Source organism: Equus asinus, chromosome 10 (assembly GCF_041296235.1).
Source record: "Equus asinus isolate D_3611 breed Donkey chromosome 10, EquAss-T2T_v2, whole genome shotgun sequence".
Classification (NCBI taxonomy): Eukaryota; Metazoa; Chordata; class Mammalia; order Perissodactyla; family Equidae; genus Equus; species Equus asinus.
This window is the reverse complement of record NC_091799.1, coordinates 30,411,201-30,428,728: the sequence shown is the minus strand read 5'-3', so window position 1 is coordinate 30,428,728 and position 17,528 is coordinate 30,411,201. Positions and strand designations below refer to the sequence as shown.

The window sequence follows — 17,528 nt, the reverse complement described above, 5'->3', positions numbered from 1 at the left end:
GAAGACGCTCCAACAGTTGGTTACTATTAATAACATCTTGAGAGCTGATACAGGCCGGGCACTTCCCATGTGTTAGTTGATTAAAATCCGCACGACCCTCCTGTTCGCTCCGTTTTGCAGATGGGAAAACTGAGGCTCAGAGGTTCGGTAGCCTGGCTGCAAGTCACACAGCAAGGAAGGAGCTGACTCGACGGCCCTTGCGGCTGGCTGTGCTGCTTCCTCCTGTTCTGTCCGTCTGAGTCCTGAGTTTCAGTTAGCTTGGGCACCTTGAGCTGCCAGAACAAAATGCTGTGGGCTGGGAGCTTAAACAACAGAATTTTATTTTCTCACAGTTCTGGAGGCTGGAGGTCTGAGCCCAGAGTGCCAGCGTGGTTGGGTTCTGGTGAGGACCCTCTTCCTGCCTTGTAGACGGCTGCCCGCCTTCTCTCTGTGTCCTCACGTGGTGAGGAGAGACCCAGAGAGAGAGAGATCTCTCTCTTCATCTTCTTCTAAGACCGCAGTCCTGTCAGATTAGGGCCCCACCCTTATGGTCTTATGTCACCTTAATTACGTCCTGAGGACCCTGTCTCCAACTACAGTCACCTTAGGGATCAGGAGTTGACCGTCTGAGTTTGGACGAGGACAAAATTCAGTCCACAACTTCCCCGGTGGCCTTTCTCTGCCCCCTGCTCGTTGGCTGGGGCCTTCCCTCTCTCTCTGCTCAATTCCCCGACCTGGGAGAAAGCTGACAGCTGGGGCAGACAGCGGACTTGAGAAAATCCATGCTCTTCTGATAGATGGAGCTGCTGGAGCCCAGAGGGAAGAGGGGTCTTGTGCAAAGTGACACAGCAATCCGCTGCAGGTCCAGGATCAGAGCCCAGGTCCCTGCCCCCCCCCCACCCCCCCCCCCCAGCCCGGGTGCCTCCCCTGAGCCCCGGTTGGTGTGCTGGCAGGCCTCGTTGGAGTATGCCTCCGGTCTGGGCCTCGAAGTTCGCAGACCAGATGCTTCTCTGGAGCAGTGGAGAGGGCGGGCCCTGGCAGGGCAGAATCCCCAGGGCCTGGAACATGCCTTGATTTCCCAGTTTGCGCCCACCTTGGCTTCCCCACCCCAGAAACAGGAGTCAGGATGATGAGCCCCCTGCCACAAGGACGAGGGGGCCCTTGATAGCACAGAGGGTGACGCTGGCAGGAGAACAGCCTTGGCCGGCCACCAGTCTTGTGTGTGGCCGTGGGCAAGTCACAGCTCTGCTCCAGGCCTCGCGTCCCCTTCATAGAGGAGGTTCAGTCACGTGTGCCCCGCCCACTCAGTCTTGAGCTCATCACTGTGAGGATGTTTTCTGACGTTTGAATAGCCACTTAGATGCCAGTGTTGGGAGCCGAGTGTTGGCTCCATGAATCTCAGCCAGGTGAGCCGTGGGGCTTGCAGTGACCCCAGCTATAGAACAGGAGCGGGGAGAGCCGGGCAAGACCTCTGGCCCTTCTGCCAAGGAGCGAGAGGAACAGCCCCGGACACTTTGCACACGGCAGGCTGCTCAAACCCTCGTGCTCCAAATGCAGATTGAGGACCAGCTCGACTGGGCGCCTGTTAGAAATGCAGCAGCTCAGGCCAAACCCCAGACCCGCTGATCCGGAATCCACGTTTTCCCAAGATTCCCAGCTGATCTGTGTGCACATTGAAGCTTAAGAACTGATATCCACCAGCCAGGGCTGCCCTTGTGGGTCTCGTGACTCCAGTTACAAGAGTTACTTGGCACACATAGACCTCTTTAGACCCCAGCTTCCCCATCTGTAAAATGGGTGGGGTTGGGGCCATCCTAACCCAGTGGTTTTCAAACTGTGTGCCTTGGAGCCCCAGGGTTCCCCCGGGCCAGGACGTTGTGGCCCTCAAGGTGAGGTTCACATGTGACGCCCCAGGCTGGTAGGTTTCTGGGTAGGCATGGGGTCCACCCTGAGCAGACTCTCTTCTTTCCCAGGGAGCGCTTGAAGCGCAGCCAGAAGAGCACCAAGGTGGAGGGGCCAGAGCCCGTGCCGGCCGAGGCCTCGCTGAGTGCCGAGCAGGGGACGATGACGGAGGTGAAGGTGAAGACAGAGCTGCCCGACGACTACATCCAGGAGGTGATCTGGCAGGGCGAGGCCAAGGAGGAGAAGAAGGCGGTCAGCAAGGACGGCACCGGCGACGTGCCCGCCGAGATCTGCGTGGTGATCGGCGGCGTCCGCAACCAGCAGACCCTCGGTGAGTGCCCGTCCTCGAGGGCTGGGAGCAGGTGGGAGTGTGGGGCGGGCGGCCTAGGATCCCAGCCTTCGGTGGCTCCCCTCTGCCCTCAGGGAAGGACCGAGGCTCTTGACTTGCCTCTGCTGGCGCAGTTCTAGCCTGGAGCTCTTCTCTTTCCACCTGATGTGGCAAAGCGCTACTGATCCTTTAAGACTTTGTTGAAGTCCAATGTCTGGAACTTTCCGCAGGCCCAGCGCATCCCTCATGCCTTGGGGCTCCCATGCCCCAGGTGGGTCTAGCGTGACCTGTATCGCTCTGTATCTCAAATGCTTGTCTGCATTTCTTCCTCCTCTGCTTGACTGGGAGTTCCCGGGAGCAGCTCTCGGTGCAGGTCCTGCTCAGAGCAGATGCCCAGTCAGGATGGGCTCAGTGGCACATGGCACCTCCCCCTGCCTCTGCTGGTCTGGGCCAGGCTCCGAGGAGCTCTGTGGAAACAAGCTTCTTCGAGATCATCTCACCCCTCTCTTTCCAGCCTGAGCCAGGGGGTCCCCCTCGGGGGCTGCCTGCCCTCCTGCCAGGTTCACAAACTCACATGCCCGTGAGGCCCAACAGACACGTTTCTTTGGCATAAGTAGAGATGAGCCAAACAGCAGCTGGTGGGGACCGCTTCCAGCTGGAGAGCCCACACTCCCGTACGGAGGGGGAGGTCCCTCCTCAGCTGCCGCCGACGGGAACTAGGTGGGGAGACGAGCTCAGCGCGCCCAGATCTCTGGACACACTGCATGCCAGAAATGCGAATTTTGATGTGACTTCTTTTGGCTTTAAATATTGGTGACTAATTCAACTTTTGAAATCTGCCAAACAAAACCCGTCTGTGGGTCAGGGTTGTTCCATGGGCCACAAGTTTGCAACCCCTGGCCTTTAAAGTCAAGTCCACGTGCCTCGGCCTGGCATCAAGGCCTTGCGTGGTCTGGTCCCAGATTTCCGGTTTCATCCGCCGCCTCCTCGTTTCCCGGGTTCCATATGTTCTTAGAAGCACTGCCACACCTCTCCCCTCCGCCTCTCCTTCCTGGTCCAGCTGGGCTCACCTCCTCCTGACTCCTAGGGTCACGCCCTGTGTGTGCCACGCAGAGCCTCGTGGGTGGGGCCCCATGTGTCTGTTTCCCCAAGTTTTGACTTAAGTTCTGCTGCCTTCTCTTCTCAGCTACTAGGAATCAGCTGCCTGCTCCCTCTCCCAGCTGGTCCTCTGCTGCTCTACCTGGGTCAGTGCAGCATCCGGGTAACAGCCATGCGTTTGGGTCTCCCTGCCCCCACCTGCTCTCCTCTCAGGCTGCCAGGGGCCTTGGCAGAAACACTGACTGTGTTGCTCTCTGCTTATAAACTTGGGCCTCCTCGCTGTGCCTAGGTCAAGGCCATAGCATCCAGATCGTCCACCACCTGAGCCTTCTAGCCCCATTTCTTACTTCTGATCTTCCCGGACCTTTTGTTCTGGTACCGTCTGCTCTTCTGCAATGCATCCTACCCTGTGCTCATGCTGTTCTCTTTCCCTGGAATGCCTTTGCCCGTTGCTGCATGCCCAACTCCAGCCCATACTGCAAGGCCAACTCTAGTGCCACCTCCTCCCAGAAGCCTTCCTTGATCTCTTCTGGTCAGAAGTGGTCTGTTTCTACCCTGCCTCTCCCTTGAGCACTTCCCTTTATCTACTTTAGATTGGAGGGACCCTGTCTATGCCTGTCTCTGCCACAAGATTGGGAGCTCCTAGAGAGTAGAGCTCCAAGACTTGTCAGATCTGTGTCTCTATGCTCCCGATACCTACCCCACAGTACCTAGCAAGGTGCTGGTTTCTAGGAGCCAGGGTTGACAGGTGCTGGAGGCAGGTGCTGAAACTGTCAGGAGGGGCAGGGGTATGCCACAGTAACAAAAGATCCTAAAAGTAAAAAGAGATCTCGGTAGCTCAGAACCACAAACGTTTATTTCTTAGTCACGCTGCGTGTCCACTGTGGGTCCGTTAGGGGCACCACTCTGCTCTGGACCCAGGCTCCAAGCAGCCGTTCTATGGAACGCTGCCAGCCGCGTGACAGGGGAAAGAAAGCTCTGGGGGGACTCACACTGGTGATTACCTCCTGCAACCCCGAAGTGAGAAGTGTGCGTCTGTGCATTGGCCATAACTAGTCACATGCCCCGCCCAGCCTCCAGGAGGCCGGGAAATGCCATCCTCCGTGTGCAGAAGGGAGATGAGCCAGAAATAGTTGATGACGAGCATGAGTGACTTAGCCCAGTGCTGAATGAGAGTCTTTTCAGGGGCCCGCGTCTGAGCTCCCTCCATCAGGATTCACTGCCCGGGGCTGAGGACTGCTGGCCATTGGTGGATGTGTTAATTAACTGCGGAGAGGACATGGCCTTGCTCACTTTGGGGTGTGTGTGTAGGACTCGTTGGAGCCAGTAGCCGCTTATGCCCTTCACCCAGGATGCCCACTGAAGGGGAGCTGAATTCGATTCCTGGGGTGGAACAAGCAGTCTGTGTTCGGCAGGGAAGGCCTTGAGTGGCCGTGCTGGGGACACGCTGGGAGTCCTCCCTGGGCCAGCTGCCTGTGCAGGGAGAGGCCCCAGGGCCCTCGGGTCTCAGGCCAGCCGCCTGTGCGGTTTCCAACGCAGCTCCTGCTCAGCGGCAGGGTCCCTGGCCTTGTTACGCCTTAGTGTCCTCTTGTGTTAAATGAGGCCTGGTCCCTGTCCTGGTCACCTCCTGGGTGTGGGAATGGACGGGGCAGTGGAAGAGAACGAGATGTGTCAGGACAGCGAGCTCGGCTCCTCAGACTGAGAGTGACTCCAGGCTCTGTGACTTAATAGCTGTTGTACCTTGGGCAAGCTACTTGACCTCTCTGTGCCTCCGTTCTCACAGATGCAAATTCACAGGGTTATCTGAGAACTCAATAAGATAATGTATGCAAAGTGCTCCACGTTGTACTTAGTGAACGATTGGCTATTGTTGGCAGTAGAACTTGTATTAATAGCAGAAAGTACCTCTTCAAGGGGAAAGAGTAGTAATATTTTCTGCTTTTTTTCCCAAGTCTAAGAAATAAGCCAGGGTGATGTAGAGAAAAAAATGGGATGGGGAAGAAACTTGGTACTGGGTGAGGGGTCAGAACACACGGGCTCTGAGTGGGGCTTGGTTTTCCTGTCTGAGAGCTGCTCAGGGACCCTTCTAGCACGGCCTCCTTCAAACCCAGGGACCTTGAGGATCTTGTGAAAGTGCTGCGTGACCTGCTCTCGGCAGATCCCTGTGAACGAGGTGCTCGGCCACAGGGAAGAGTCAGAAGTGGAACCGCCACTAGGGAGCCTGGACCAGAGCGGGGCCAGGGCGCTCCCGGCCAGTCTGAGTGGCTCGTCTCCCACCGGTCAAGGCAGACCTTTCTCCTTGAGTGTGGAGTTTCTGCCACGGGGCAGGCTCGGAACAATCCGACTTGGCCTCGGCATCGGGAAAGACAGGCAAAAAAAGAAAAAAAAGATCTGTACCTTTTGACCTCGTCTAATCTCAGGATGGCGAGTAGATTTCATCTCGTGGGCCAAGTCCAAGCCCTGGCAGCCGGCCATTGGGGGCTCTGTGTTGACGATTCGAAAGGGTGGCATGATTGATTATTGATGTCTGCCCTGGGTGTGGCAGTGGGCGGTGGGGCTCCACATGCTGTAGATCTGACACCCCTTGTTTTCTGGAGGGGCAGACGAAGGCCTGTGGAAGGGAGGAGAGTTGCCCTTCCTGGAGGGCCTGCTGTACCTCTTGGCGCCCCCCCCCCCCCATCTGCTTCTGGAAGGGAAACAAGGAAGGGAAGCCCTGCCAGGGATCCGGCCATCCCTTTAAAATGAGCTGGTGCTACAGTGTGCATCTGTGCCCTGGTGGCCAGGCATCGGGAGAGAACATGTTCCCAAGGCCCTTGATGAGGGACTCGGGGGTCTGTGGCACCCAGCCCCACCAAGTGCCCCACTCCCCACCACGCTCAGGGGGGAGCCTCACGGCTGCCTCTTCTCTGAGCCCCGTCCCCCTCGTCCCCACCCCCAAGTCCTCACTGGCCCTTTAACAGCTTCAGACAAACAGTGTTCCCAATGACACAAACATGACCCGAGGCACTTCCCTTGGAGGAGCCCGGGTCACGGACACGTGGGTGGCCTTTGGCAGCTTCTCAGAATGGGCAAGTGGGGCGTGGGGACATCAGTGCCAGGAGGCCAGCTGCCAAGCTTGCAGCAGGTCCTGGTCCTTTGCTGCTGCCCGGAAGCTCCCTGTGCCGGCAAGGGCATCTCTCACTGTTAGAAAGGACGTCACTGTCCTTGGAGCCAGCGTGCGGTTCGGGGGCAAGAAGAGTGGAAGTAATACTGAGCGTGACAACCTTGTTGGGTGAAACCAGAAGTGGGAGGAGGTGAGTCAACAGACGCCTGTTCCCACCTGACAAGCTGGGGGCAGAATCTGCACGGCAGCCCCGAGGAGCGGCAGAACCACCCTGGAGGTTTCGGGAGCTGCTCTCTGAGGGGTGCGAAACACAAAGCCCCACCATTGCTGCGCCCCAGTTCCACATCCAGCACAGGCATCCCTGATTGTTCGCTGCATGCTGCCCAGCAGGGCACCTCAGAATCCTTCTCAACACAGCACACCAAGAAGTCACTGCTGGTCAGCTGGAATTGAAAAATCCAAAGTGGAAACCTCCTTGCCATCCTTGTCCTGGATGGTGAAGACAAGGCAGGCTGGGTTTCCAGCAGTCAGGACGTCCGGCCCATGGAGCATTGCCTGGTTCCAAGAAATAAGGATGCCCGGATCCCATCATGGTGGTCCGAACGTACTGCCAAGGAGTGGGTGCTCTTCTCTGTTCTGTGAGACCATTGGTCCTTAATCCAGGGGAGGTTACGCGTGAGGGAGCCAGGGAGAGCCACAGGGGCCTGGAGACCTGCTGGTTCTGGGCTCCCCCAGGGGCGGGACAGGAGCCCATGGAGGGAGCAAGTGACCCAGCTGGGCTTCTCTTCAGATGAAGGGTGTGAACCAACCAGGTTATTTCCAGAGTTAACTCATAGTATGGGGAGGAGCTCTGGGAAGAGCTCCTGTAGGGGAGGAGACTGAGCATGGGGGCAGGGTGGTGGGCTGGCCAGGCAGATGCTGGACTCTAAATGTCCATAACCTAGAGCGTTCTCTCGGATGGGAGGGAGCGGACACATCCCACTTAGCCCCAGCCAGTACGGGGAAGTCACCAGGAGGTGATTTCCACTTGGTGAAAGGATGGACTTCATGATTATGGAAACTGCTTGACGTCTGGACATGGACCTTTGAGGCAGCGAGTTCCCGTCCTGGAGGTGGGTGCTCAGAGAGGGGCGCTGGCTGGGGTGCAGGAGGGAGAGACAGGGACCAGCCGGGAGACTGGCTTCTGCAGGGGATGTTTCTAGGCAGCGAGCCTTGAGCACCAAAGGGTGAAGGCTGCCCGGGGCGGAGGGACCGGGAAAGGAGGAGGATGGGGCTCCAGCCGGGAGGCGGGGTGGCCAGAGTTCTGGAAAGAGCAACCCAGGAGCAGACAACCATTCAGACGTGGCCACGTGGGTTTCGGTCTGTGACAAACCCGGGCAGCGAAGGTGCCAGGTCCTGCTTCCTAGTGCCAGCTGATAGCTGGTTTCCTGTTTCAATAGGTTGTTGGCAGGCGGGGAGCGCAGGAGCTTGCCAGAACCAGCACTCAGCCCTTTGCTGCAGCCAATCAGAAAGGAGGGGTTTGGCCACCCTCCCAGGCGCGTGTGTCTCGAGTTCCAAGGTGGGACGGGGGTCCCGGTTGGAGGGTCCCCACTGGAAAGGGCCCCGGGGCTGTAAGCCCAGAGATCTAGGGTCTGCCCCACTGTGTGGCCTTAGACAAGCCTCTTAACCTCTCTGAGCCATACCGTCTTCATCCATCAATGGGTGTAATAAAATCTGTCTGTCCTTCCAGTAGGATTGTCGGGGGCGGAGTGAAGTAATAAATATGAAAGTGTTTTTAAGGGGGCACAAAAGATGCCAAACAGATACAGTGATGTTAGCTGAACCTCTGACGGTGACACGTCTGGGGTGATGAGAACCTAAAAGGCTAATGGCTTCAGGCTTTTCTCCTTCAATACCTCCTAAAGAATGTTGAGAAACTGTGTTCCCTTTCACATTTGTGAGTTGACATCTAACATTTCCATCCAAAGTTTAAATAATTGCAAAGGATATAATTTCTGGAGTAGGGTGTAAAAAGAAAAGCAAGTGGAATTTTGGAAATAAAACTGTGAACCACTCTTTTAAATGTATCCAAGGGAATCCAAACCCCACTGCTGTGCGCTATTGGCCATCACCCATTTGAAAAACATATGAACAAGCTCATCTTTAACAGTCAGAAATTTTACATCTTCCCTTTTTCTCCTTGAACTCATATTTCCAGTCCACTTCCCTCACAGGATTTTATCTTGATGTAATATATTTTTTATGCTTGAGAGTCTTTTATTGATCACTGTTTCAACCTCATCTCCCACAACAAGATGTACCTCAATTGAAATAGAAATTTCGAAAAAATTCGTCGGGATTGTAAAGCTCTACATTTGAAAACATTTTTTTTTTCTCCAGGTTGAGTTTGTTATTAGCAGACAATTTACCAAAAACAAATTTAGATAAATAGTCAAGGTAGAAGTGAAAAATTATTAAAAATGCACCTCTTCATGAAATGGATGGGGCCTTGTTTCTTTCTTGGGTGGCTCGTGTGTGCGTGAATTAATATTTCTTTATTGTTGAACGAGGCCAGATTCAGCATTTCATTCCCATTCTTGAGTTTTCGTAAGCGTACGTGCTTAGAAAGCTTGATCACCTAAATAAGGAGGGGGGATGGCTAGAGTTTTGTCTTGGTTGTATCTTTCAGTTCTTTGAACTCCTTCCAAGCCGTATGCCAAAAATCACACAGGGGTCTATCATCAGACATTATTTTTAATGGTCTCATCGCTGACAACTCCATTAGATCTTTCTTCAGTTTTGTTGAAAGCGAAGAACTGGAAATCCCCCTATTTGGGAAGGGAGTTGTTCCCAGTCAGTAGATCCACTCACTTTCTAAATCCAACAGGGACATTTTGGATTTGGGGTCACCTCCCTGCTGAGCCCCGAGATGTCCATCCATGGAAGGCACCATGGTGGGATTAGGGTGGGTGAAAGAATCATGTTTTGTTTGTGATGTGGGGGAGAGTGGAGGTGAGAGGAGAGGTGGAGGGAGAGCCAGCTGAGTGCAGGCTCCTGGCCCACCATGTTCTCCGGCGCATCGATCTCGGGAAAGAAGATGTTGGGAAGTTGGTGACTGGGGAATTGATTCTCCTAAAACTGCCTGTGCCCGCATTTCCCCGGAGAATTGGGCTCCACTTGGAAGACCCCGGTTCCGAGGACATTCAGTCGGAATCCAAGCCCCAAAGATCCCCAGAAAATCCGGTTGTCTACGACTTACTTCTCCAGGTCCCCTGTCCCTCAGCAGGCCACCAGCCCAGCTCTCACGGCATCCTAAAAGCAAGAGGGCTGGGTGCTCCTCAGCGTTAGCTCTGTGAACAGCAGCTGCTGAGACGCTCTGAGCTAAATGCGGGACTGCCCATGTAAGGAGCCACCTCTCTGTCCTCCCATGCTCCCTGTGTCCTTCCCTCGTCCCCTGCTCTGGATGTCTGCCTTGTTGCATTGTGTGTATCCTGAAAGGGGTCTGAGCTTATGGGGAGCGAGCTGGGTGCCAGTGGCAGAGCTGAGGGTTGTCATCCACGTTCCTTGTCCTCAGGAGACAGCCTCCTCGGCCTCACTCTTCCCCACTTCTCCCTTCCATGGCCTCAGAACTAGACCCACCTGGTCTCACCTGGTGTGTCCAGCTCTTGGGGAGGGAGCTATGCCAGGCTGTCTGCCAGGTGGCTACAGAAGATGCTAGACAGGTGCTGGGCCTGTGGATGCTCTTTGTGTCACTAGTGACAGCCGGATGGGGGAGAGGAACGGGCTCGCTCCTGTGTGCTGGCGTGCCCTGCCAGCCGATTCTGGCAGCCCCTCCTGGGGCTCTTGATAAAGGACTCTTGGGCGTCCTGTGGCAGTCCCAGACATGGCAGGGGCTTCTGCTGCCTTGCAGCATTAGGGGGAGCCCCACGGCTTAAGGGGACTCATGGCTCCCTTGCCACCTGCAGGGGACCTGGCATGGTGGCAGTAGAATGGCTCCAGAGCCCTGAAGGCCAGCTTTGAGCCCAGTTCCTTGCCAGCCACTATCTGGGTAGCCCCGGCCTGGACCTCCTGGCCCCTAGAGCTTTCAGGCTCATCATAGAAGTGGGTGTTGAGTTGTCCCCACCACACGAGGGCTTCTGGAAAGATGGAGGACGGGACTGAGACCTGCATGTACTCGGTACATGGTAAATGTGAACAGCACCCTCTCTTCTCGGCGCTTTCCCAGACGCTGATCGTGTGGTGGTTACACCTGTGGGCTCAGGTCGAGAAGGATCTGGGCAGCCTCTGGCCTGATATGTCCCCCTTAAGGTCCTTACTTCCTTCATCTGAAGAGTGAGGATCATCATAGCCCTTGCCTGCTGGACTGATGCGTGAGAAGCGCTGTGTCTGGGCCGCTCCCACGAGTTGGCTGTGTGAAATGGGCAGGACGCTGCCCATCTGGCCGGCTTCCACTCCCACCCCCCGCCCCCTGTGCACTGGAGTCAGAGGTCAGGCCCACCGAGAGATGTCGGGGAGGTGAACACGAAGTGAGTTGCAGCACCTGGCACTTAGGAGAGAGTGATGGTGACAAAGGACGAAAGGGTCATTAGGGAACCCCGCAGAGTGAGAAAGTGTGCCGGGCAGCGAGTCAGGCTCCAGGATGGGGACCGTCAGAGCTGAGAGTCCCCGAGAAGGCCCTCCAGCGCCCCACTGCACCAACCTGGGTCCGTCGTGACCGGAGATCACAGGACACAGGCCACAGCACATGTGGAGCCCATCCTTCCTGGAGGGAGAAATGTTAGAACCATATTACGGATAGTTTTATGTTATATCCATATTATGCATTTGTGAAAACACAAAACTTCGGGAAATCTGGGCCTGCTGCTTTCTGCTACACCCCAGCCTCCCTGGGGAGCTCGTTGATGCCCCTTTGCCAGCACAAGTTCGTCAGTGAAAAAGTCGACAGAACGCTTCTCAGTGTGCAGATGGGGAGACCGAGGCCCTGAAGCTTGGTGACTGGCCAACCCTAGATGCAGAGCCCCTCCTCACCTGGCCCCTTTCCCAGCCTCCCAGGCATCCCCACCTTTAAGGGCTCTGTCTGATCTCTTACGTAATTCAGATGGAAAAGCGCCCGGAGGCAGCCCCCACGGTGGATGTGTGCACAGCTGCTGTTCAGGGACCTGGATTTTTTTGACCAAGCATTGAGATATGCGTCTGGTATGTGATGGCCAAGGGGCCGGAGGACCTGATTGGGCCAGCAGGAGGGTGGGGACACGGCTGGACGTAGCTGTCAGCTACTCACCCCTGAGTAAGTAAGGCCTGCCAGCATCTGCAGCGACATGAGGGGCCACGCTCCTCCGCCTCGTCAGTGCCGTGTGTCAGCAAATCAGAGCCTGCCTGGGACCCTGGAAGACGTGGCTGCCGGAGGGATGACGGAGCACGTGGAAACCTGGAAGGCTGGCGTGTTGGGACTGTCTTGGCAGCACTTCCTGTGGGCCGGCGTTCGGTGGCCAGATGGTTGGGAGACGTGGTTAAACAGTCAGCCGGGCTCCTTTATGGCAGGACCACCCGCTCAGAACCTGGCGCGCTCCCACGCCTTACACCTCCCCAGGACGGGCTACGCCTCCGCCTTGCTCGGCCACGGCCCTCTCTTTCCCAGGATGCATTCAGGAAGTTGGGTCCACAGAAAAACTTGGGGAGATGCTGAGAGTAATGGCAACCATTCTTTATGGAGTGCCTGTTGTGTCCCGCTCTGTGCTAGATACCCACAGGGTTACTGCTCACAACCCCCTGTGAAATGGGCATCATTTTACGCGGTCCCTCTTACAGAGAGGAAGCCTGAGGCGTAGGTGGCTCCCTGACATGGCCGGCCTCCCCGGCTGGTATGTGGTGAGCTGGGATTGGACCCGGGTTGACACCATTGCACTGTGGTGCGGCCGCTCTGCACTCTCCCACTCTCCACCTCTGCCCATCCAGCCCCTTTTGCAGACAGGGCACCTGAAGCCCGAGGTCTTAGGGTGAGCGGGGGGTAGGCAGGGCTTTGAACCTGGGGTCTCTCCTGCCAGCACACAGTGCTGTGTCTTGAGACTTGGTGTGCTGGGCAGGTGCCCCACGCTGCCCTGGGGGCCAGGAGAGGGCCTGAGGCTGGCAATGCACCGTGCCCCCAGGAGTCTCCGTGTGGACTGGGACGTGTGAGCAAGGCTGCCTGTGCCCACGGCTCTCTCCGTGAAGCCAGGAGGGACCTGGCCTGCTGGGGGCACAAGTGAGGGGACCTGTGACAGTCCGCGGGCTCTGCCCTTCAGCCTGCAGTTATTGTACAGTTTGAGAAAAGACTGGAGGTCGCTGCCTGCGGTTGGAGAAACTGAGGCCTGGACCTCGTGGCAAAGAGGAGCAGAGAGGGCCGTAGGGACCTCCTCTGGAAGTCGCTTGAGTCTGGACAAGTCTTCCCCCATCACAGGCTGTGTCCTCAGTCCTCTGGGGAGGGGCTCCGCCTTCCCTGGGGCTCACGGTCCTCTCGCCTCCAGGGCTCGGCCCCTCGGCCCCTCGGCCCCTCTGCCCCTCGGCCCCTCGGCCCCTCTGCCCCTCGGCCCCTCTGCCCCTCTGCCCCTTCCCCTTCTCCTCTCTGCTTGCTCCCCTGACTTTGGCTCCTCGCGGCAGTTTGTTAGAGTCTCTCACTGCGCCCGCCGGGTTTCGCATGTCGCTCTGGGAGCACCGTCCCCTTGCCTGGTGGCTTGTCTGCTTCCCATGAGACGGAGGGCAGCCATCGCGTCTTGCTCACGGCTGAGGCCTCAGTGCCAGGCATGGTGAGGATGCTCAATGCTCAGTGCTCAATAAATTCTCCATCAGTTGAAGGGGAATTGGCAGAAACTGTGGCAGAGTGGGCGGAGACTCAGGGAGGGAGTTGGGGTCATTATTACTCGGTGACAGATGAGTAGAACAGCAGGACACCGTAAATTTATTGAGCCCCCGCTGGGTGCCAGTCACGGGGCTAAAGACAAAGAGATATACGGTCTGATCTCTGCCCTCCGCGTGTTTATATTTTTCCCTGGGAGACAGGGTAACACAAATAAAGCCACTAAATAACACCCTGCCAGATTCCCAGCTGGCATTAGGGTGACAGCGTTCTCTTTGGTGACTCGCTGTTGGGGAGGGGGCGATGCTGCCTGTGAGGCAGCCTACTCGCATGTCGTGGCTCATTCCTCCTGACCTCAGTCGTGAGCCTGTAGGGTTATCGTCCTGTCGTACAGGTGAGGAAACTGAGGCTCGGGCAGGAAAAGGGACGTCCCCGAGATCAGAGGGCTAGGGGGCGCAGAGCTGAGATGATGTTCGCATTGCACGCCCGGTGCTCTCCTGACTTAATCTGGTCCCTCAAGGTCACGCTCAGTACTCAGGCCTCTGCCTCCCGGTGAGGCTGAGGGGACGAGGAGTCGGGGCTGTGGCTGTCACTGGGCTCACGGAGGAACACTGTTCCTGCTCCATTCCGTCTTCGCATCGGTGCTCTTGCATTATCCACCTTTTTCCAATGAGGAAACTGAGGCGCAGCCAGTAAATGATGGGGCCGAGACTCCATCATCCCAGGTCTGTCTTACTTGAAGCCGGTGGTCCCTGTTCCTGGTTGCTGGGCATCAGAATCCCCCAGGGACCCTTTTGGGACAGGCAGGTTCCTGGGCCCCAGCCGTTCTGTGCACTCGGCCTGGAGTGGGGCCGGGGCCTCTGTCTTTGTGCGAGCTCCCTGGCCGTTCTGTTAGGAAGAGTGGGACCTGGGCCCCGTGGCCTGGATCCAGGAAGGAGGGGCAGGGCCTCTGCCCTGGGGGCCCCTGCCAGGCTGGGTCTGATGGGCTCTGCGTGGCTTCCCGCCGTCGACCTTCGCCCCCTGCTCTGCGTGAGTGGGCTTCACCTTTGACCTGTCTGAAGGGGCCACAGGGAACGTAGCCATTTCAGGCCACCTGCTCCTGGGAGGGGGGCCTGGCAGAGGCTGGAGTCAGCGTTTTTTGCGTGTTGGTCTCTGCACGTCTGCGGGAACAAGACAGCTCCTCAGCAGACGTGGGGGGTCCTCTCCTTGTCTGCACATCTGTAGTAGGGTGGGGTGCTTCCCAGGGGGAGGAGAGGGTGCTACACTAACGAGGTAGGTACTTTTAGCCCCAGTTTGCAGATGAGCAGACTGGGGCTTAGCATATCCAAGGAAATCACCAAGGTCGTGCTGCTGGTAAGTGACAGAACAGGCCCAGGGATATGGCTGTGTCTGATGCGAAGCCTGTCCTCTCAGCCTCTGTCCCATCCTGGCAATGAGGAGAAGTAGCTAGAAATTAACCTGATGTACGTAAGTGATGATGAGTTCCTTATATGGATGCGATTTGTTCCTCTCGGAGCACGTTTGTGTTCATCCCCTTTCTCCTCTCAAGGAAGAAGGATGAGAGTTAGCTGAAGAAGTTACCGTCGCCTTCTTACACATTTGGAAATGCAGGCCCAGAGATGGGAAGTGACTTGCCCAACGTCGCTCAGCGAGTTGAGGCAAACCTGGAACTAGACCCAGACCTCCTGGCTTCCAGCTCTGCGCCATCTCACCTGGTCCTTGGGCCACTTTGCCTCCCAGGGTCAAGGCAGCCCGTTGGACGAGCCCTGCCCCCTTGACGCAGAGTTGGCGGTGCCTGGAGGCCTTGCCACGGGTCCTGGGCCTCGTGGTTGCAGGTGTCAGTGCTGGCTGACGAGTCCCTTCCTCTCCTTTGTTCCAGGGTCCTATGAGTGTGGAATCTGCGGCAAGAAATACAAGTATTACAACTGTTTCCAGACCCACGTACGGGCACACCGAGGTGAGCGGGGGTCCGCAGGCAGAGCCGAGGGGCCGATCTCCCCATTCTTTGCCTGTTTTTCCACTGGGCCCCTCATGGCTGGCCCCAGAGGCCCTCAGTGCTCCAGTCTTTTCTAGTCTCCTCCCTCTTTCTCCAGTCGGAGGGGCACCTGGGGAGGAGAGGAGAAGCCTCCTTAACTTGGGGGAGTGCAGGGGCCGGGGGGGGGCCAGCAGGACCTACCACTAGGCTTCTGCTCTCGATTGACCCCTGCCTGCCCCACACGGGCCTGCTTTCTCCCAGGATGCCTCAGTACTGCCCTGTATCAGTGGCCCCTGCAGGGGAGGGGCCCGTGTCGTCTCATGTGCTCCTCATGGCAGCCCTAGGAGTGGGGTCGGGCAGTGTCTCCCATTCTGAAGATGAGGACACTGAAGCTGAGGGGATAGGATGGATGGCACTGTCCCTGCCTGAGCCTGGCAGGCAGGGAGGAAGGGCACGGGGTTGGGGCCTAGCTGACAGCGGGGGGCATGGGGGAGGACTGTGAGGGTTTGTTCCCCTGTGTCTCGAGTGGGAAGAGAGCGTCACTGGCCATGTTGTCGTGGGCAGTCCTTGCCACCGCTTGCCCCGGCTTCTCTCTCGGCACTGGCCGCACCGCTGGTCCAGTCTGCTCGCCCCTTCTCACTCTCTCTCTGTCTGTCTTACAGACACCGAAGCCACCTCAGGGGAGGGAGCCTCCCAAGGCAGTGAGTACTCTTCCCTCCTCATGGGCTCCGAGAGGGTGGGGGGTGGGAAGAGGAGCAGATGAGGCCTCTGATTCCCCCTCGGCCTCCAGGACTGCCCCGAGTGGCCTCCGGGAGACATGTCACTGGGGTCCAGGCCAGCCCTCTGGTCCCTCGGAGCAACGTATCCCAAAGTGTGTTCCATGGCGCACTCATCCTGGGGAAGTTCATAGGTGTTCCGTCGATAAGGGTTCTCTGGCCAAAGCAGTTGGGGAAACCGTCCCCTGAGATGAGCAGGTGTCTGATTAGACCCCTCAGGGCTCTTCAACGGCGGACACACATGTGCACCCGCTGCGGGGCCCAGCATGTGCCATTTCCTCTGTGTTTTGACTCCCGCTCATCCCTCTGGGGCTCCCTAGCTGCTGTTTGGGAAATGCTACTTCAGAGAGCTTCCTCGTGAGCCCCGCAGGCATGAATCTCTGGAGTGTGGCCTCCTAGCCCCTGGGGCGCACAGGGCTTTGACATCTGGGGACAGTGTCCTGCTTTGCCTCCCACAGGCCCTGCGTGCCCTCCCTCCAGATCTAAACCCAGGGGCCTCATAAGCAGCCAGCCAGATGAGGGTAGGCTGGGATGGGACGTCTCCCCACCCAACAAACCTGAGCTCCAGATCCAGCAGCTCCCCTTCCAGGGGTGTACCTGACAGAAGTGTGAGCACGCGTTCACCAAGAGATGTGAACCAGGATGTTCTTAGAGGCCTGTCTGTGATAGCCCCATCCCGGAAAGCGCCCAAGGGCCCGGCGGGAGCCACTTTCCCATCCGCTCTCTCTTTGGTTTCTTAGACCACGTGAGAGGCCGGCGAACTGAGGCTACTCGTCCGTTTTCTGGAGAATCTGAGGCTCAGGTTGTCCAGACACCTGCCCTGGGGCCCACGGCTGGGAGGAGGCGAAGGCCTGGCCCCCCTCCCCAAGCCTGCTCCGCCCCTGCCTGGCCCCCGGCTCCTTCTCCCTCAATAGCTCCCTTCTCTTCCGGCTCCTATGGTCTGCCTGTGGTCAGCCACACATTTACAGAACTTCCCTATTTATCTTTCCTTCCTCGGCTATTCCGGGCTCCCCGCCTCTCCGGCAGCCCGTCAATGATCCGTTGTGTTCCGTCTGGCTTCCGTTGTTCCAGGAGGCCCGCTGCTTGTTGAGGACTCTGTAGCCGGGAGTATTTTTAGTGCTTCCATCGCTTCCCTTCCTCCCTGTGGAATTTTTTCCCCGTGGCCCGCAGGTTTGCTTGCTTTCTCCGTCCCACACTCTGTCCTGACCCTGGCAGCAGGGCCTGCTCGGAAAGCCCGGTGTCCTCACGCCCCAGCCTCGTTCCAGGAGCCTGAGCGGGAGACCTGGAGCCAAAAGGGTCTTGTTGAGAGTATCAGGTCCAGCCAACCCATTTTGCAGATGAGGATGCTGAGTCCCAGAGAAAAGTCATACGGCTTGGTAGCGGGGGAGGTGGGCACAGAAACCGGGTCTCACGCCTTCTAGTCCAGGGATCTTTCATTTATTTGTTAGAAATCGTACAGTCATACGTAGAGGCACATACCAACTTACCTATCTGTCGACGAAGCCAGTGAAAGGTTAACTCTGCATCCAGTTCTTTTGCTACCGGCTCATTGATTC

General features: G+C 57.3%; 1 protein-coding gene across 45 annotated transcripts in view; it reads left to right on the top strand.

Annotated features, from left to right (window-relative positions):
- The window catches only part of ZNF618 (zinc finger protein 618), a 176,159-nt gene that overhangs the window by 113,284 nt on the left and 45,347 nt on the right, over positions 1–17,528 (top strand). For all 45 annotated transcript variants that reach the window (XM_070518927.1, XM_070518925.1, XM_070518926.1 and 42 more), the window contains 3 exons: positions 1,953–2,212; positions 15,101–15,178; positions 15,859–15,897. In XM_070518927.1, the coding sequence (XP_070375028.1) occupies positions 1,953–2,212; positions 15,101–15,178; positions 15,859–15,897 (377 nt within the window). The remainder of the gene's footprint in view (positions 1–1,952; positions 2,213–15,100; positions 15,179–15,858; positions 15,898–17,528) is intronic.